The 20127-nt window shown below is 46.7% G+C and overlaps 1 protein-coding gene and 1 pseudogene across 2 annotated transcripts; one reads left to right on the forward strand and one right to left on the reverse strand.

The window, feature by feature from the left end:
• Positions 1 to 209: 209 nt before the first annotated feature.
• On the reverse strand, positions 210 to 18651 carry C2 (complement C2). Of its 2 annotated transcripts, XM_020168515.2 has the most exons (19): positions 18523 to 18651; positions 13123 to 13200; positions 12743 to 12964; positions 12071 to 12256; positions 10125 to 10298; positions 9941 to 10039; positions 9621 to 9754; positions 7856 to 7994; positions 7122 to 7262; positions 5128 to 5217; positions 2354 to 2494; positions 2141 to 2235; positions 1934 to 2045; positions 1645 to 1810; positions 1491 to 1567; positions 1285 to 1376; positions 965 to 1091; positions 795 to 844; positions 210 to 663 (listed from the first exon to the last, which is right to left on the reverse strand). In XM_020168515.2, the coding sequence occupies exons 2-19, from the start codon at positions 13166 to 13168 to the stop codon at positions 487 to 489; spliced, it is 2268 nt and encodes a 755-aa protein (XP_020024104.1). In that variant the 5' UTR covers positions 13169 to 13200; positions 18523 to 18651; the 3' UTR covers positions 210 to 486. The 2 variants fall into 2 exon arrangements, with proteins under 2 accessions (XP_020024104.1, XP_073938611.1); XM_074082510.1 differs by lacking the exons at positions 965 to 1091; positions 18523 to 18651 and having other exon boundaries at positions 502 to 663; positions 13123 to 13340.
• LOC141410546 (U6 spliceosomal RNA) lies at positions 6141 to 6234 on the forward strand (annotated as a pseudogene).
• Positions 18652 to 20127: the final 1476 nt, after the last annotated feature.

Here is a 20127-nt window from a genome sequence, read left to right on the forward strand (position 1 = left end):
CACAAGGTTCTGGACTCTCCCCTTCAACATTCCCTCTCCCCCCAGACCATCCCCAACAAGCCCAAACCACCCCCCACACAGGGACCCCCAGCTCACTCTCCTGTGGACTGTGTTATGGGGCAGAGTCCAGACACTGTTTGTCCACCAGGGTCTCTGACCTTCCTGGAATCATCTGGCCTCCCCATCCCCCAGGCAGAAGTGCAAACAAATGTGGAAATCTTGATTTTTATTAATTTCATAACTGGGAAATTCCATGCAAAAGTGAAAGGAGCATGAGTCAGGAAGGGGGTAGGGATTTGAGCATGGGCAATCCTGCGGGCACCAGCCTTGGGGATTCCCCAGCTGTGTGTACTGCCTCTGGCCTCTGGAGCCCAGGATTTACGCAGGTAGGAGTGAGGATGGGTCATGGGGTCTGAGGGTGAACATTCAGAGGTAGGAGATGGGAGCAGATCCTGGCAGGAGAGCAAAAGGAGTCCGTGGCCATTGTTAAAGGGGCAAAAAGTTCAGAACGCCCTCCAGGTGCCGCCTCAGCCAGGGCTGCAGGCGGAAAAGATTAATGTGGAAGTCCCGGGGCGATGGGACGCCAGGGGAAGCCTTTTTGCGGGAATTTTTGTTGGTGGCGCCAAAACAAGGGTTGTAGAGACCCCAGCTCACCAGGCCCACCTGGAGGAAAGGAGACAACAGGATAGGAGGCTCCATCAGCTCCCACTTCCAACCTCTCTGGTTCCTTCAGAGGCCTCCCACATGCCCCAGCAAGGTGAAGATCCTGTGCCCCATGCCTTCCCCCTTCTCACCTGGAAAAACCTGAATCTCCGTTCAAGGAAAACTGCTCCCCCAGATTCTCCTGTAGACAAAGAGAGACAAGGGACATTGTCATCTGGGGCAGCACACTGGTGCCCTGGCATCCTGGCCACAGGGACACAGTGGCCTTACCACCTGAGAATCCAGGCAGAGGGGCATTCACCTTTGCAGGGATTCTCATCCCCTGGAGTCCCACTACACAGGAACTGATCTGTCACCACCTCTCTGACATCTGTTAAGTTGGGGAACGTTTTTTTGTCTTGAGAGACAACCTGGATACAGCTTGTCCACTGCGGTAGGCATGGAGTGGGAGAGAAGAATGAAATGAGTGGCCTAGAGAACACTTGGAAGACCAGCTAGGCATCAGAGGAAGGGTAACTTGAGTCAGATGGAGGAAGCAGCCAGAGCCAGAGGAGAAAGATTGGTCAACATTCTGGGAGCTACCTCTGGGGAATCCCAGCAATCCTAACCTGAGACCCTCACCTGTGGCCCTGTCTTGAGGTTAATGTTCAGTTTGCTCCCATTCAAGGCCACAAAATGAGCAGGAATGCTCTGTTGGTTCAGAAGTTCTCTTTCTGCCATCAAGGAGAAAAGGATGTCGGTACAGGTCTCTTTACCCAGAATCCAGTTATCTGGCTTGAGGACTGCCCCAAGTCCTGGTCCCAACTCTTCCCAAACCCAACACTCACCATGGTCCTGACAAGTGCTGCCTTGGGGTTTCCGCAGAGCCATATTGGCCTCCATGGTGCAGGGAAGGCAGATGGGCCTGAGAAGAAGGGTGAGCGTCACACAGGTCTGCTTCCCAGAGCACTCCCCTGCAGAGAGCCATCCCATCCCAGACACCTGGCATGGGTGGACATCTTCACTTTTTGGGCCAGCTTCAGCAGGGCGATGTCATCACCGTAGAATTCCAAGATTCCCTGGTCCTTCTTTGCACAGACATTAAACCCTGAGGGGATCACTGCCTCCTCAATAAGGAATTCTTTGCCCCACTGGGAGTCTGGATCACCTGGGAACAATATGATGAATTAGGCTGTACCAGGACTCCTGAAAAGGCTATAGGCTGCGGACAGGAAGTAGAAGCTGTGGCCTCAGTGTCAGGGTCAGGAGCCTGGTACAGCCCCTGCCTTACCCACGTTGACCCTCCACAGGGAATGGTCCTTAGCTTTGTGGAAGCAGTGAGCTGCTGTCAGGACCCACTGGTCAGAGATGAGAGCCCCCCGACAGGTCTCCTGACTCTTGGACTGCAGGAAATAGGTGACAATCAGGGACTGCAATGTCTCTGGCCCATGTCTGCCTTCACCTCTGGGATCCAAGTTCCACCCCTCCTTTCTGGTACCTTAATAATGACATGCCAGGGTGTCCTCTCCTGGTTGGAGGCATTGGCTGACATGTTCCCCACTCCACAGATGGTGTCAGTGAGCGTGGAGACATCTGAGAGTATGAGGATTAGATTGGGAAGGAGGTGAATGAGAAGCACGGCATCCAGGTTCTCCACCTAGGCTGGCTCCTCACCCTCCTCCCCGCTGCCAGGAAGATGAAGCTCACTCACCCAACATGTGCTCAAAGACCTGCTGCAGAGCCTGTGTGTCCTGCAGGATGAAGGCATGTCTCTCACCATCCTTCTTGGACCCCAGCTCATTCAATTCTCTCCAGTCCACATCCAGCTTTCCCACCCCAATGGCATAGATGTCTGATGGGGAGGAGAGAAATCACCAGAAACCCTGTGGCTGGGCAGCTACCCCATAAGACTGACGGCTGGCATTTGAACTCACTGTGCCAACAAAGACTTGAATGAGTTAGACCCCTGCCTCCCTTATCCCTGCTACCTGTCTGACTTTGTTTCCTACCACTCTCTGCCTCTGCCCTTCCCACACAGCCTCTTTGAAGTTCCCCTAATCTTCAGGCACACTCCTACTTCAGGTCCTCTGTGCCAGCTGCACCTCTGCCTGGTTCATTCTCCTCCAGACGTCCACAAGCTTATTGTCACAGCTTTTTAAAGTCTTGGCTCAGATGTCACCTTCTCAGCGAGGCCCTCTCTGTTAAAACTGCAATGTCCCAGGCCCTCCCATCTTCTTCCTGCTCTACTTTTATCATGTTGCATGTCACCCACCAGCTGCTTGCTATATGGTTTCCTTATTTATCATGTGTTGCCTATAGTGGGTAAAATTGTGTTACCCAAAAGAATGTGTTCAGGTCCTAACTCCCTGGGGTCTGTGAATGTGACCTTAATTGGAAACAGTCTTTGCTGATATCAAGTTAAGATGCGGTCATACTAGGTTAAGGTGAGCCTAACCTGACTGCTGTCATTGGGTTGTAAGAAGGGGGGCTTGCAAAGTGCCTGCTTAGTATGTGTAAGAGCCTGGGTTCATTCCCCAACTCTGCAAAAAAACTATATTTTTTAAATAAATAAAAATAAGAGAGGAATTTGACACAAACACACAAATAGATGGACACTGTGTAGTGACACAGATCACACAGAAAAGAAACAAAGAACAGAAGTAGAAGTTGAGGTTAAGCTGCTACAAATCAAGGAAAGGCCTTAGAGCCACAGAGGTGGAAGATGGGGAGAGGGGAGAAGGATTCTTCCCTTAGAGCCTCCAGAGGGAGCACAGCCCTACTTACACTTGATTTCAGACTTTCGACCTCCAGAACTGGGAGAATAAATTTGTGTTTTAAGCCACCCAAGTTTGGGGTAGTTTGTTAAAACAACCCTAGGAAATACATTGTCCCCTCTGTCCCCTGGGAGTAGGCATTTCTGTCTTTCCTGTTTACAGCTGAATCCTAGCACTGAGGATGGTGCCTGGCCTGGGAGAATAAGGGTTCTCAGTAAGGGCTTTGAAATAACCAAATGAATATATAGAACTCATGAACCACAGGCTGGAGACAAAGCTTCAGATCTGCTCTTCCTTTATAAAAAGTAGGCTCAGGGAGAAGCACCAAAGTCACCTCTTCCTAGGAGTGGCCCTGGACCCACACAACCACACAACAGTTCATGCTGGTCTCAGAGCATGGGTGCTAGGGAAAACCACCCTGAGATGGTTGGTTTTCTCTCATCCTTTGTGGTTCATTTTGCTCTCAGAGGGCTCTGTGCTTGTATGTAAGCAGCAGAATTCTCAGGGAGGCTGAGAGAAGACTTCAGCCAGGAAGCAAGGCAGCCACACCTAGTGGGAGCAACACAACAATGTTCCCTGCATGTTTTCTTGGAGTATTTTCCTTCCGTTTCCTGCTTATTTGTTTGTGTATTTTGCAGTGTTGGGGATCAAACCCAGAACCTCGAGCATGCTAAGCAAATGTTATACCACTGAGCTATAGCCCCAGCCTTTCTTTTTTTGGGGGTAGAGGGAAGATGGGTGGTTCTGGGGATTGAACGCACGGCCTTGTGCCTGCTAGGCAAGCACTTTACTATTTGAGTCATGCTTCCAATCCCTGCTCTTTTTGAGATTTGAACCTGGCTCAGATGCTCAGGAGGAAGGGAATGGGGTTTGAGTGTTGTCTTCCTTGGGCTAGCAAGTTTTAAAGAGGAATCAGCTTACCCCTAAGGGTCAGGGATGGAGCAGTGGGAATGGAAAGAAGAGGACCCACCAAGACGGTGAAATTTGAAGGCTTAAAACAAGCCTTCAAGGAGTGTGACTGAAGTGGTAGAGAACTTGTCTAGCAAGCACAAAAGCCCTGAGTTCAAACCCAGTACCATTAAAAACAAAAACAAGAAACAACTATTCTGCCTGCCTGAGTGTCTCTCTCCAAAATTCTTTTCTTTGGAGTGGAGTGTAGCTCAGTGGTAAAGTACCTCTTAGCCTGCACTAGTTTCCATTCCCCTGCACTCCCCATCACCACAAATACAAATTCTTTTCAAGTCAAAAGTCAGTGTCGTTTGTGTTTACTCTGAACCTGAGGATTTTTTCCTTTAGCGGCTGCACCTGCCAAAGCTTAGTTAACTAGCTATATTGCTAAAAGGGGGATGGCAGAGACAGGCCCCTTCTTCCCGGAACATTTCCTGAAATGTGAGAAGGTGGTGAGGACAATATGACGATGGCTGCAGAAGCTAATGTGCGCTGAGTGGTTCTCTGTGAGGCAGGTCCTAGTACAACTTCCCACTCACAGATAAAGAAACTGCCTACAACCCCAGCCTGGCAAAGATGAAACCAGGGTAGAGACCGTGGGCAGTTTGACTCCAGACTCATCATATCATACTCAGCATCTCTACACAGAACAACAGAGAAAACCGTGCGGCTCGGGGCCAGAGCCAAGATTTGCAAGAACCCCTGGCTGAGGACACTATGCCCCCACCCGACAGGGGCAGCAGAGATGGGGGCAGAGGCACACCTAGGTAGTCATTCCTTTTCTGGTTGATGTTTAGCATTTCTCTGATGTTGTCAACCGCTGGCTTAGGAGAGCCACCCATATTGGACTTTCCTAGAAAAGAGAGGACAAAAGAATTGCCCATCTGGATGGGTATCAAGATTCCCCAAACCAGTTGGGTGCTGGTATCAAGATTCCCCAAACTAGCCAGGTGCCAGTAGCTCATGCCTGTAATCCTAGATATGTGGGAGGCTGAGATTGGGAGGATCATGGTTCCAGACCAGCCATGGCAAATAGTTTGCGAGACCCCCCTCCCCCGCAATCTTCAAAATAAACAGAGCAATATGGACTGAGGGTGTGGTTCAAGCAGTAAAGTGCTTGCTTTGCAAGCATGAAGCCCTGAGTTCAAACACACACACACACACACACACACACACACACACACACACACACACACACATACACACACACACAAAATCCCAAAGCAGCAGGGCACAATGGCTCACGCCTAAATCCTAGCTACTCAGAAGGAAGAGATTGGGAGAATCACAGTTTGAAAGCCCCCATCTCAACCAAAAAAAAAAAAAAATCCCAAGGCCCTGGAAGTATGAGGAAGCATTTAAACTAGGACCCTTAACAAAAACATTTTAATATATGCCATTTACTAAAATGTTCTATATTCCAGGCCAGGAGTTTCATATACTTTTTCTCATTTAATTCTCATGAAACCCTGGAAATGTTGGCATGCTTGGTTCATACATGAGAAAACTGAGTCCTAGAGGAGCTACATAAAATCAAGAGGTAGAGGCAGAGGCCAGAGGTACTACAGGTGACCCCTCCCGTTTCTGCTCAGTGCTAGCTACCTCCCAGGGAGTAACAAACCAACATGTCCTAACCACAGAGCGCTTTTACACAAACCACACAGGTTGCTTTACATAAAAATTGTGTGCAGAAAGGAGAGCAGCTGTGATTATCCTCATTGCCACTGTTATCACTATCAACCCATTTCTACTTTATAAATAAGATACTGTGGCCCATGCTGCTTTGGCAGCACAGATACTAAAACTGGAAGGATACAGAGATTAGCAAGGCCCCTGTGTGACAATGGCACATGAGACATTCCATATTTTTCCGGTGCTCTATAGCACTATAGGATAACTATGCTTGACAACAATTAATTGACTATTTTGAAATAGCTAGTAGAGAGAATTTTGAGTCCTCCCAGCACAAAGAAATGATAAATGTCTGAGTTGATAAGATATGATCACAAATTGTATATATGTATTGAAAAAGCACACCATGCCCCATAAACATGTACAATGACTGTGATAATTTAAATTAATTATATTTAAAAAAGAAGAAAGCTGGGTATGATGGTTCATGCTTGTAATCCCAGTCACTCAGGAGGCTGAGGCAAGAGGACCGTGAGTTCGAGGCCAGCCTGGGCTACATAGTGAATTTGAGGTTAGCCTGAGCTATATAGCAAGACTGTCTCAAAAAACGAACAAAGCAAAACAAAAGCAAAGAGAGCCAGGCTCCAGTGGATCATGCCTGTAATCCTAGTTACTCAGGAGGCAGATATCAGGAGGACTGTGGTTCAAAGCCAGCCCGGGAAAATAGCTCACAAAACCCTATCTTGAAAAAACCCTTCACAAAAAGGGCTAGTGGAGTGGCTCAAGGTGCAGGCCCTGAATTCAAAACCCCAGTACCACAAAAAGTAAATAAAATAAATGAAAAGGAAAGAGAGCTTCTCTATTCTCATACATTAATATATGATATAAGGGAAACCATCTCACCAAAGAATAACAGGACTTGCATAAGAATTTATTTTACGTTAGTTCAACTGCACTGTTGCTTAACTCCCTTTCTTGAAATACATTTGCTATGAAGACTGAACAAAGAAAAGGAAAGAAACTGAGGCCCAGAGTGGCCAAGGGAGGCCCAGAGTGCCGGCCTTCCAACACTACCTTGACACTCCTTCCGCTATTCCAGACCCCAGCAGACATGGCGATACCCACCATCTGTCAGAAGAATGATGGCATGTCGGATTTCCTTCCAGCCCATGCTTTCTATACCAAGACGCTGCATTTGGTTATTCATCATGATGTAGACACTATTTAGGGCTTCATAGATGTTGGTCCCAGTTCCGTTTCTATGATCTGGAATATGCCGAAAGGAAGAGCTCTCTTAGAAACTTCCTACCTCCTACCTGGAAGTGAGGAATCACTCTGCTCCCCCAAGCACTAGAAATGGAAGTTATCAGACTGATTTGATAAACTCAGACCTTTGCCATCTGTGGAGATTTGGCACCATTGCCTACTCAAAAGTCATCCAGCCTTAGAAATGCTCATTTCATAACCCTGTCCAAGACCTCTCTGATGTCCCAAGATTCGAAGATGATATTTCCAAAGAACTTGGGTTGTTTTAGCCATTTGCCACATGCCACCCAAGCAGATTTACACATGTGCAGGTGGACAATGGCAGGGACGTCTACAGCGCTGAGCCATGAAAAGCAGAACGTGCAGCTTGGGCTCTGCGAGGAGCTGAAGACCCACATGGTGCACCTGGACCTGCAGGGCATCAGTGGAAGCCAGGAGGTGGGGTTGCTGGAGCCCCGCCATGACCCTGGCCTTGGAAGCTACTTGAGTGCCTCAAGATGCCTCTCTCTCTCATTTTTCTGGAATCTGTCTGCAGTTACCGAATCCATCCTCTTCTCTACATCACCTTCACTTGACTTCACTTGCAGTCATACCTGCATAGTCCACATTTTCCATACTGCTGCTGACTTCGGTCACATCCCGGGATTTGTCATTCAGGACAGACATGATAATTTTGGGCTGTGAGGCAAACGTGATAATGGCAACGCTAACATTGATGTCAAAGCTGAAGATCTGTGGAGGGCAGATGAGAGATGGTGTGAGGGCCCCGAAACAAATGAGGAGATTGTAGGAGAGCAAGGAAGGGGCCCACAGAGAATCTGGACCAAGCCTGACAGGGACAGAACACTCATTAAGAAGCTGCACCTTGGAAGAAGCCAAGAAAGTAACATTTAATGAGCGTCTGTATTCTTTGACAGACTCTCTCCTCATTTCATCCTCACATTAACACAGTGAAGGGGCACCACAGTCCCTATCTCAAAGATAAGGAAATTGAGGCTTATCACCCTGCCCCAAATCCCACCACTAGTAAGAGGCGGAAGGAGCAGGTAAGTCTGCCAGTGTGACTCTGATGTCATTTCTCTAACTGGTGTATTTTGTGGCCTCAATGTGGTACTTAATTTTAAGTCCTAAGAGAGACTCTTTGGAATACAAAAAAGTCTTTGAAATGTATCTAAGCCAGGTGCAGCAGCTCACCCCTGTAGTCCCAGCTGTTTAGGAGGAGGCAAGAATCAGGAGGATCACGGTTAGAGGCCAGCAAAAAGTTAGCAAGACCTCATCTCAACAACAAGCCAGGAGTAATGGCATGTGCCTGTGATCCCAGCTATGCGAAAGGCTGTAATTAGGAAGATCACAGTATGAGGTTGGCGGTGGACAAAAACACAGGTCATACCTGAAAAATAACTAAAGCAGAAAAGAGCTGGAAGCATGGCTTAAGTGGTAAAGCACCTCCCTAACAAGCCCTAAATTCAAACTCCAATACTGCCACACACAGACACAAAACACTGTGTCTGAGAGACTAGAGGTGTAGCTCAGTGGTAGAACATGCACTTAGCATGCAGGAGGTCCTGGGTTCTTTCCCATACCCCAAAAAAATGTTTTTACTTTTACCTTTTTTTTTTTTTTTGAGACAGGGTCTCACTATGTAGCTCAGACTGGCCTCAAATTTGTGATCCTCCTGCCTCTACCTTCTGAGTGCTGCTGAGATTACAGGCTTGTGCCACCACACTCAGCTTAAAAGTATTTTTTTATTTTAATATTGCTGGGAGGAAAAACCATCTATATAACATGAATTATTGTGAAATACATAATTACCAAAATAAAGTACTGGCCAGGAACTGAAACCAATGACTCAAATTCTTCTGTTTGTACATCTTGAGTAAAAACATTTCTGGCACATACCCCAATATAGATATATGTATTTATAAATTATGTGTTTCCCTACTCAAATATATCATACACATTTAAACTTACACCAAATTTTGACATTTTAAAAGGAAGTTATTAAATGTTAAGTTATTGACTTAAATAAAATTAAATTATCCAATAGGAATGCCAGTATTTTTCTGCCACATCCCCATGGATTTTCTTGTTACACCACTATGGAGACCACTATTCTAGATGATAAATTTCTGGTATCCCCCAGCACCCCAGCACAGTGCCTGACACATGGTAGGTGCTCCAAAATGTCTGGGGAATCAAAAATACGATTATATAAACTGAATTCAAATTCCTGCATGGCATAAATATAATTTGGGGAGACTTCTAGAAGGAGGTAGATGGTGAGGGGGACTCTGAGCAAGGGAAGGAGACCGAGGGAGCCAGGAAGGCCCCTCCGCATGCAGGTTCCGGATTCCTGACCCTGTCCACCATGAGAGAAGCACTGTTCTTGAAGATCTTAAAGTCATCCTCTGACACACTCTGAGAGGCATCCAGGAGTAGGTAGAGGTTCAGGTGACCTGAGCGCTGGATTTGGATTTTACGGCCCAGGTTTTCTGCAGAAACGTTAAAGGAGGAGATTCAGATTCACCTTCTCCCTACACTCTAGCCAATGGAGTCCAGCCTCCCTGCCTCCCCTTCAGTCACTGAGCTCACTGTAGGCTTCCTGGCCTCCAGGAAGCTGGCTCCCTCCCCTGCCTTGCCCAGGCCCAGCCCCTGGTTCCCCCACCTCAGACACTTACCCTTCCTCTGCTGGGTGGGATTGGTGGCTCCAAGCAGGTGGGACAAGGAGGTTCCTAGGGCAGGGGCCACATCCTCAGGGAAGTCGTAAGAGTAGGGCTCTGTGGGAAGAGCCCCACTAGGGTTAGCCAAGATCAGGGCTACAGTGAGTGCCAGGAGCCTCAAGAGGACGGTGTGGCTACTCACGACGGCAGATGGGCTCTGTCCCACTCCAGACCCCGTTGTTCAAACACTCCCGCTCCACAGACCCTGTCAGCACCAGATTCGAGGAGCAGCGATATGTGACCTTGTCCCCAAGGCCAAAGCGGGAGCCAGTCCGCACAGCACCCACCGAAATGCCAGGGTTGGGACAGTGGTCAGCTACAAGTGAACAAAAAAGACAGCGATGAACAGGGCTCTGTCTGCCCTTCCCATCAGGCTCTTCCTCCTCTCCAGACCCTCAGAGCCTCCAGGGTTCCTTGGGAGACCCCAGAACAGTGAGATCAGGGTGAGGATAGAGAATAAAGTAGGATGGAGCATTCAGAATCCCGCAGCATCAGTCCCCGGCTGAAGCATCCCAATCCTGACTTTGTTTTCATATGTGTCTGTCATGAGCCACACCCCTCCATAAAGAAAAAACACTTGTGTTTCATAAGCCACAATGAGACGTCACTGAACACTAAAACCACAGGTGGGTCCAGGTGTTGGAGAGGACTGCAGCAATTGGAACTCTGTTACATTGCTGGAGCATGTATTGGTGAAACTGTTTGTGAGACTTAGCGCTAAATATAAGCCAAGCTATCATCTCTCTCGACTATTCCACTTGTGGATCATGGACTCAAGAGGATCAAGGTGTACCAAAGCCACAAGTGAGAATGTTCATAGAACTTTTACTCATAATAGCCCCAAACTGGAAGTAACTCAAATGCCTATCAACAGAAGAATGAATAAACAATTTTTAGCACATTCATATGATGGAATACTACACAGCAATAAAAAAGAACAAACCACTGATTCATATAACAATATAGATAAATCTCATGGGCAGTGTTGAATAAAAGAAACCAGAGGCACAAAATCACATCCTGCATGATTCCATTTATATGAAGTGTAAGAATAAGCTAAGCTAGTCTATGAACATGGAAGTCAGAAGAGGAATGCCTTGTGGAAGGAGACAGGGAGGAGCCTCCTAGAGCGTGAGACATGTTCTATGTCTGGGTTGTGATTATACAGGTAGATACAAGTGTAAAAATTCATCAAATTAAATATTTAAGATTTGCATAGCTCGGGGGTATAGCTTAGTGGTAGAGTGCTTGCCTAGCATGTGAGAGGCCCAGGTTCAATCCCTGGCATAAAAAAAAAATTTGCATCCTTTACTATAGGTAGATTATACTTCAATTTTAAAATAAATTCTATTTATGCTTGAATAAACAGCTATTTGGAAGCGATTCGAAGGTATACGTAGGGAGCCTCAGCTGGGTGACTAGGTGAGGTATTTGTCCTGCCATGTGGGGACTCTCTATTCTCTGTTATGTAACCCACAGGCTCATGTGGCCCGGGGAATCCTGGGAGCCCAACTGCTGCCTGTCACAGAGAGCCCCTCACTGTTCACCTGGGCTATTTAGCAAAGACAAATGTGTACAAAGTGTTTACCAGGTTCCGGTGACTGTTTTAGATGCTTGCTCATATCGACTCATTGAACCCACATGGCACTCCCATGAAGATGGCACTCTTACTGTTCCCATTTCACAGATGTGGAAACTGAGGCATAGAGAGGTTAAATAACCTGCTCAAAGGCTGTCAAAGTCAGAGCTGGCCTTGGAACCCATCCTTGGCTCCAGAGGCAAGGGACATAGACACAAGACTCAACTCTTTCCAGCATGGCTTCCCTTCAATAGTTCATGGAGTCAAATACCAGTGCTGCACCGAGGCATTTAGAAAAGTCGGGCAGATCTTGTGAAGCCTCCATGTCAAATCTGAAGCTTAGCACCAACTGCCTGGACCAGGCTTCCTGTGAACAAGTGGTGGGTGAACGCTAGACCTCAATTTACCTAAATCCAGGAGTATTTACTGTGCCACCAAGAACAGCAGAACCCTGTCCCCACGCTTGGCTCCTAGAAGCCTCCATGCAACTCATCAGTCAATGCACTCACCCCCATTGTCACACACGGCTGTCTGTCCATCCCACATGCCGTTGGGACGACAGTGCCGCACAGACGAGCCCCGCAGTGTGAAGCCATCCTCACACTCAAAGCTCAGGTTGCCACCCACAGGGTGGGATCCCAGCCGAGGGGTGTACACACCGTTCTCAAAGGTAACAGGGGCTGGACAGCGAACAGCTGGAGGAGAGAAGTGGGAGAGGCAGAGATGGATGGCCAACATTTGGGTTGGTAGACAGAACCATGTAAGTTAGTGTTTGAGGCAACTGGCTGAATACTGGCAATTTCACAGAGTTCAATCGAACTGATTGATAAATAGCTACTTCCCTCAATCCCCTGAGGGCTGTGGCCACCCCAGCCCTCAGATCCTTGGGTGTCTTGGATCCGGGGCCATTCAGCATCTACTCAGGATGGTCATTACTGTGCAGCTGATTGTGTGTAAAAACCCACCCCTCAACTTTCTACCCCTATTGCTGCCTGTCCCCAATTCCTTACTATGAGCAACTGACACTTTCCGAGTATTCTGAAAGGCACTCTGTAAGAGTAGCTTGGCCCTTCTCCCACGCCACCTAGCCAACGTAAACCCCACCCTGAGTAACTCCCAAATAGAAGTTCCGGGCTGTTCCCCGGCGAGGCACGTTGAACAAAGTCCAAGGGGAGCCTCACGTTTGCAGACCGCTTTAACGAGCCAGCTGGATCTCAGGGTGGATTTCGGGGTCTGCCACTGTCCATTGCTCTTGCACAGCCGCGATGCAGGGACTGGATAACTGCCCTGGGGGCAGGAGTAGGTGAGGAGGCTCCCAGGGGCCCAGCCATGGCTGAGAGTGAAAGTGCCACCAGAGATATTCACATTCTGAGGGCAGGAGGGAGCAGCATTGGCCACCAGGCCTGTGGGCATGGAGACACATGGACAGCAACAAGGAAAAGAAGGAAAGCACAGTTGAGAAAAGAAACCATGAGAAACTACCCCTTTCATATGTGGGACTCTATCTAGTAGCACTGGCCGTGCCCACAGGGCCCCACTGTCCCCCTACCCTGCCTCCTACCTGGGCACAGGGACAGCAGGCAAAGGAAAGCCAACAGAGGGTCCATGGTGTCCACCCCAGGGCAGGGAGAACCTAGAGCTAGGAGAGAGAAAAGGTCATCTGACTTCCCGAAAACCAGAGCTGGCTCAGCAGCTACTTCATTTGCTGGCAGAGAACGAAAACTAGGGAGTGGCAAGGGGGATGGTCTCTTGCTAGAAACAAAATTATAAGCAGGGATTGGGGACTGAGCTGAGGGGCAAAACCTTTGCCCTGCCTCCCTAAATCCAGTGCATCCACAGAGTCAGTAGATTACCACCACAGGCTTTTTGTACAGCTCCCAAGCGCCGCCTGTCACACACACACGCACACACATCCATGCATGCACACACTCACACACACGTACTCAAACACCTATACAGGCTCTGGTGCACGCTTGCACTTGCATTAGTCTAAAGCACACAAACTCACAGCCATCCAAGATATTGCAAAACGTTTTATTTAAGTAAAGTTTTAGTTTTCTTTTGGGTTTTGCCAAGTGAATTTGACTTCCTGAGAGCCTGGGACAAGGTGATCTTCTTGAATTTAAACTTCTAAGAACTTGAGACAAATTTTCTTAGAACTTCGTGATAAATAGGAAGAGTCATGATTGTTTTCTTCCCTGAACCCCTCTCCCAGAGAGAATCTAGGGATAAAAATAAAATCAACCCTTTCTTGTGGAGATAGGAAAACATGTTTAGAACATTTTTACAGAAATTCCAGTGAATAAAATTCCCAAGTTGCAAAATAAATAAATTTGGAGTTAGTTACTTGAAGGAATAAAAGTATCTTGGAGTTTGAGATGTGCCTGTAAACCATAACCTGCACTTGTGTAACATTCAGGAAACAAAGAAACTTTAAGCCAGTGTGTCAGCCTCTCTGTCCCACAGAAGTCTCTTTAATACTTTTTCAAAAGATGTGGGGTATAAATCAATAAGATAAATCAAAAAATGAAGCTGAACCTCTCTGAAGTTATGTTTTAAGTTGGAGAAAACTCAATTTAGAAACTTCTCAGAAACACACATACACAAAGTGGTGTTCACGCTAGGTAAAATAGAACACATGAAGACTATGACACCACTGGTACTGGGGGTCCCAAAGCTGCTGCTATGGCAGAGCTGCTGGTGCCTCTTCCACCCCTCCTTCTATAGTAAGAGATGTTTATGAGGACACACAGTCACCAGCTAAAGACATTTCCCAGCCTTCCTTGCAGCTGGAAGTCAAAGTGACTTGCTTCTGGCCAATAGGATTTGAGTAGAAATGATATATGTGTGACTTTCAATTTATGTTCCTAAAATAAAAGAGGAGAATGCCCTTCTAGCTCCATGGACTGGAATATAAACCTGGTGGCAATCCATCTTCCACCTGAGGTATGGGCAACATCTAGAGGGGACAGAACAAACAGAGGAGCCTGGGTTCCTGATACTTTGTTGACGTCAGACCAGCCCTACCCACCTTCTCAGATTGTTACAGTAGAAATCATCCTAAGAGTGGTGGGTGTTAAAGAATGGTCACAAATATTGTGGGTCTGTCTCCTTTCAGTCTTAGGGTGGGATTGAATTTTCCCATCCATTTGCTTTGGCTAATGAAATATGAATTTGAGTGACATTGTCACTCTCAGGTAGAAGTTCTAAGAGCCAATGAAGCCTTCTTTCCTTCAATTTTTTTTTTTTGTTTTGTATTGTTCTGATTTTTGTCTTTGAATCTTACCTTTATTTATTTATTTTTATTTTAAAATTTATTTTGGTGGTACTGGGGTGATTTTTGTTTGTTTTTGAGACAGGATCTTACTATGTAGCCCAGACTACAAATTCACTTACCCCCTGCCTCCCAAGTTCTGGGATTACAGATGTGCACCACCATGTCTGGCTAACTTCCTTTCCTTCTGTATGGAAACATTTGAGATGGTGGCTTCTCCATCAGCCTAGATCCCTGGGTGACACAAAAAGCAGAATCCCCTGCTGACCCCAGAAGATATCCAATATGAGCAAAAAATAAACCCTGTGTTATTTTAATCTACTGCGTTGCTCTTGATGTGTGGGGGGAATAACAACCAAAATATAGGGGCTTTAAAATTATTTACTTAAAAATGATTCTGCGGGTTGGCAAAGGGATTCTTCTGTGGTCTTTCCTGGACTCAGTCATGCAGCCACAGTCACCTGTAGACTGAGTTCAGTGGGAAGAGTAGGAATTTGGACCTGTTCTCATGGTCTTTTAGTCCCAGCCCTTCCTAGCATGGCATTCTCAGGACAATATTCTAACAGAACCAAAGTGAAAGTCACATGACATCACTTCTGCCATCTTCTATTGGTCACAACACAGAGGGAACAGACTTTACCTCTTGATGGGAAGAGTGGCAAAGTCACATTGCAAGGGACTATGCACACCAGAATAGATATATGCCATGTTTTCAAGCTGCTATGGCAAATAATATCTGGAGATTATTTGTTACCAGGGCATCATGAGCCTAATCTGATTGGATACTTAAGCCACCAAATTTTGGTTGCCTTTTTAACCCACCAAGCTCACATCACATTTAAGCTTCCTTTAAAAGAAAAAGCCTTTCTTTCATAAGTTCCTCCCAATATTTGTTGAGTGAAATCAACTGCACAGAGTGTGGCAGAATCTGGTTTCTCTTCTTTCTTAAGAAATGAAACTCCCAACTTTTCACTGGGCCCATGGAATATGATCTTGAAAGGTGTATGCTCCTCAATCTTTGTCCCTCCCCACTAGCTGAAATGACAACAGAATAGTGGAAGTTGGGGCAGCCATCCCAGACCACAAGATCACATGTCAATGACGACAAAGCGACAGAATTAAAGAAGCTCTGTTCCCTAATCCCTGTCAAAATTGTTCAGGGCGGCTATGCTCAGACCAGTTAAGCTACACTATTCCAGCCTGTAGTATAGCAGCCACGTCTGTCTCTAACATTCCACACCAGGAATCAACATGGGAGCTAAAGGCTGTGGGGCAGGGGAGGGGAGGCGATAATAAAGAGGCTCCAGTATACAGGATGGAAGTTTAGTTCTTTCTCAAATAAGAGCCTCAGCATAAGCAAGACTGAGGTGAGGGGACCCTGGCTGGCAGGGCAGTGCTGTGAATCAGCCCCGCTCATAACCGCATGTCCCATCTGTCACGCGACTGAGAATTGTCTTTGTCTGCATGGTTAAAACAGGGTCTCTATCAAGTCTGCATTCCAGTCCCAAAGAAGTGGAATGAGAAAGGAAACAAGATGCAAGTAATGGCATGAAAATTCTACCCAACTCTGCCACTCATATTCCACTGGTAAAAGCTCGTTTATATGGCAGCTGTGGCCTCTAATTTGTCTACCACTCTGACACAAAACCAGAAGAGGATGGATTTGGGGAAATAAAAACATACAACATGCAAGAATATTCGACTTTGTGGGAAACACCGACCACTGTGGGGGTCACATTGTATAGTGGCAAATGAAGGTGACAAGAACAGAGTGGGTGATCAGAGTTAGTCTGCTGTTCCAGTTCTCTAGGCATTCCAGTCCAACATGGAAGGACTGTGACCTGAGTGACTCTGGGGCTGAAGACACTGTCTTTATTCCTTTCTATGCTCCCAAATTGCTTGCCAGCAGGTCTCTAGTGGGTGAAGGGGAACTCAGCTTGTCTTTTTCCTGCATTGTTCAAAACCTTAGCAAATGCAACCTATGTTTGCATACAAATGCAGGAAAGAGGTAAATAATGCCAGCTTCATCATCTTTTCCAAATTTCTTTTTATCAATTCAAGACTTCTAATAGCTGCTTCCAAGGAACGGATTTCCCTGAGGCATTTAGAAAAGCTGGACAGAGTATGTGGGGCCTTAGTGTTGCATCTAATGTCAAGAGATGACATCACCACAAATTCTGCAACTTAACCCCTATTCACAAGTTCAAAAATGGAAATAATGATATATACTTTCTCAGGATGCCCTGTTACTCCCCTGGAGGGCTTAACACCTTGCAGTTAAAATTTTCTCAGATAACATGGGCAAACCCACTTTAGTGGCCATGGTCCATGGTTTACCCAGTCTGGACACTAGGACATGGACTTTGCTAGCATCCTAGGATCTGCCACCCCTAACTTTCTATGACAACTGTAGAACTCATTCCCCTCTCTAGATCAACCCCCAATTTGGGAATGGTTAACTTGTCCTGGTTCACAGCCATACTGTGTGATTTTAGTTGGAGATTCAGGGCTGCTTAACGAGCCTCTTTGTGGTTGTAGTAGTAGGTATGTTCTTGCCTCAGCTTGGGCCTGGTGAAACCCTAGCTGGTTTCATTAGCTTCCAACAAGAGCATCTCTACCTCTTCACCCAAGAGTGTGTGTGTGTGTGTGTGTGTGTGTGTGTGTGTGTGTGTGTGTGTCCTGCCCTAATCGTGCATAGAATGCTGAAAATGGCACAGAACCAGTGAAATACCCCTAGACCAGTGAGTGACTAAAATGGGTACATAAATACTCCAGCTCCCTCACTTACCACCATGGGGCAACTCTGAAGTGCATGTCTTGTACCACCCAGGGCTCCTCAGCAGATTAACCTCCACTGATCCACAATGGTAAATTGACTTGATAACACACCCTTTGTTGACCGCCTGTCTTTCCTGCCCCTCTTTCCTGCTCCCCCACTCATGCCTCCTGAGATCACTTTCCAAACCCACTATTTGCACATCAATTCTGGTCTCAGGGTCTACATCTACTTCTATTAGAGAAGACTTAATGTTAACAGGTCCTACTATGTGCTAACCACAATTCTAAATCCTTTCTATGTAGGCACTCGTTTTATCCTCACACAAGCCTGTGGCACAAGTTCTGTCATTACTCTTGCTTTGCAGATGAGGAAGGAGTCACAGAAATGTTAGGTGAGCAGCCCCAGGTTCACGCAGGCACTAAGTAGCAGAGCTCATGGTTCCCGAATCTGTAGTCATAGTCACAGCTCTGTGGTGACTTCAGAGCTCCCTGCATGCCCCTCAAGCCCATCCCAGCCCCCTGCATTGTGCCTTTTCAAGACTTGCCTCCCTAGGCTCTTGCCTCTTGGCTCCTTGCTCTTTGGTAATTCTTTCTTTTCCAGGCTTCTCAAATCCCTTATTCTACTGGTAAGAGTGCCTGTCTGGGAAGTATGAGGCCCGAGTTCAAATTCCAGTGCTGTCAAAAATTAAAATAAAAACAAAATAACAAGGAGGGGATAAAGGAGAATGGTGGAGGGGATGAATTCAAGTATGATATAGTGTAAGAACTTTGTAAATGCCACAATGTACTCACACGCTGCACAACAATAAAAAAATTAATTAATTAAAAATTTTTAAAACAATACAAAATTAATTAAGTAGTTAATTTAAAAAATTCCAGACTCCAACAAGTCCTGTCCATGATACTCACTCCCTTCCAGTTACTTCCCAGAGGAACGATCTGAGGTTTTGTTGAAACAATGAGCTCCATGAATAAGGTCGAGACTGATAGAGACTTTCAGATCAGCAACAGAAGTGACTTTGGTTTCTATTCCTTCCGTTTCTTTTTTAATAGTAATTTAAAAATTACATTGCATAGACTCCACCTACTTCTTCTAGCACAGGCCACTGTTGATCACTAGCACACACACCCTCCCCCATCCTACCAGGCACTCCCACTTACTTTGAACTGATTGCCCACATGTGACCTTGAGGAACCGCTGCCTACATTTCCTTTAGGACCTCAGAAAAGGGTCTGTCCAGCCTCTGAACTAAGACGTGTTATGGAAACCGAAGGCCTCTCCCTGACATCTGTAAGGAACCCCAGGGGATACCCAGGCCAGTGTCCACCTGTCCATACCACAACCCTCCTATTCCATTCCTCTGGGGTCTCTATTCTCCTAGGGGTCAGAGGCATACTTCTTATTACCTATGGGGGTGGGGGGGCTGCCTTAGGTTATAGGATAGTGACCCAGCTGGAAAAGGCCAAAGGTAGGGATGGCCTAAGGTCGCAATCACCCTGCATCCTGCCTCATCACCCCCCTCACCCGCTCGCTCAGGACTTAGCCTTGGTGAGAGAGAAGGAACCTGGTTAACCACACCCTCCCTCTGCCCTTTCATTAAAACACCTTTCTAATGTTTCTCCCATATTCTGGGGAGAGGGGAAGATGCTCCATCTCCTTCTCTGTTCAGGTAGCAGCGAAAAGGACAGCCCTGGATCTGTCCCTGCAATGCCGCCAAGGTGGGGTGGAACTTTCCAGATGCCAAGGGATGTTCATTCATGCTTTGCTTTTCTTTTAAACACTAATGAAAGTTTATACTCCAGCAGAACTTCACTGCTTCCTCTCCAGTCCCAATTCCAGTGTGCTAGAAGGAGTTCAGGCATTTGACTTAAGACAACCTGGAATCTCAGGTTCACTTTGGCACATTGATTAGCTGTTTTGTAACCTCACCCACCTATTTCATCATCAGTCAAACACAGAGCAAACAGCAAAACACACTCCCCCTAAGGTTATCTCTGAGAATCAAATTAGGATCATCAAAAGGAGAGGATCAGCCAGGAAGGGTGGCATACATGTAATTCCAGCACTTGGGAGGCTAAGGCAGAAGGTCATGAGCTCAAGGCCAGCCTGGGCTACATGACAAGACACAGTAAAGGAAGGAAGGAGGGAGGAAAGGAAGAAAGAAAGGGACGGAGGGAAGGAGCACACCTGTAATCTAGCTACTCAGGTGGCAGAGATCAGGAGGCTCTAGTTTGAAGCCAGGCCGGGCAAACAGTTCAAGACTCTATCACAAGAAAGGGCTAGTGGAGTGGCTCAAGGTGTAGGCCTTGAGTTCAAACCCCAGTACCGCAAAAAAAAAAAAAAAGAAAAAAGAGGAGAGGACATGCTACCTTATAGGTGTACAAGAGTGATGTACCAAGTTTGGAAGGAAACTGCGTCCACTAAGACAGTATCTTGTAGCCTGTGGACACTGGAATACTATACAGCCTCTGAAAGCTCAAGGTTTCTCTGTATGTACAGAGTGTCTCAAGATA

Source organism: Castor canadensis, chromosome 8 (genome assembly GCF_047511655.1).
Source record: "Castor canadensis chromosome 8, mCasCan1.hap1v2, whole genome shotgun sequence".
Taxonomy (NCBI): Eukaryota; Metazoa; Chordata; class Mammalia; order Rodentia; family Castoridae; genus Castor; species Castor canadensis.

Bases quoted from the DNA above. Each gene is read 5' to 3' on its own strand.
- C2 (XM_020168515.2), bottom strand. From the start codon at position 13,168: ATGGACCCTCTGTTGGCTTTCCTTTGCCTGCTGTCCCTGTGCCCAG. The intron at 2,046-2,140 runs GTACCAGAAAGG...TATTTCCTGCAG, and splicing joins CCTGGCATGTCATTATTAAG to TCCAAGAGTCAGGAGACCTG. The intron at 1,092-1,284 runs GTGAGGGTCTCA...TGCCTACCGCAG, and splicing joins ACCTCAAGACAGGGCCACAG to TGGACAAGCTGTATCCAGGT.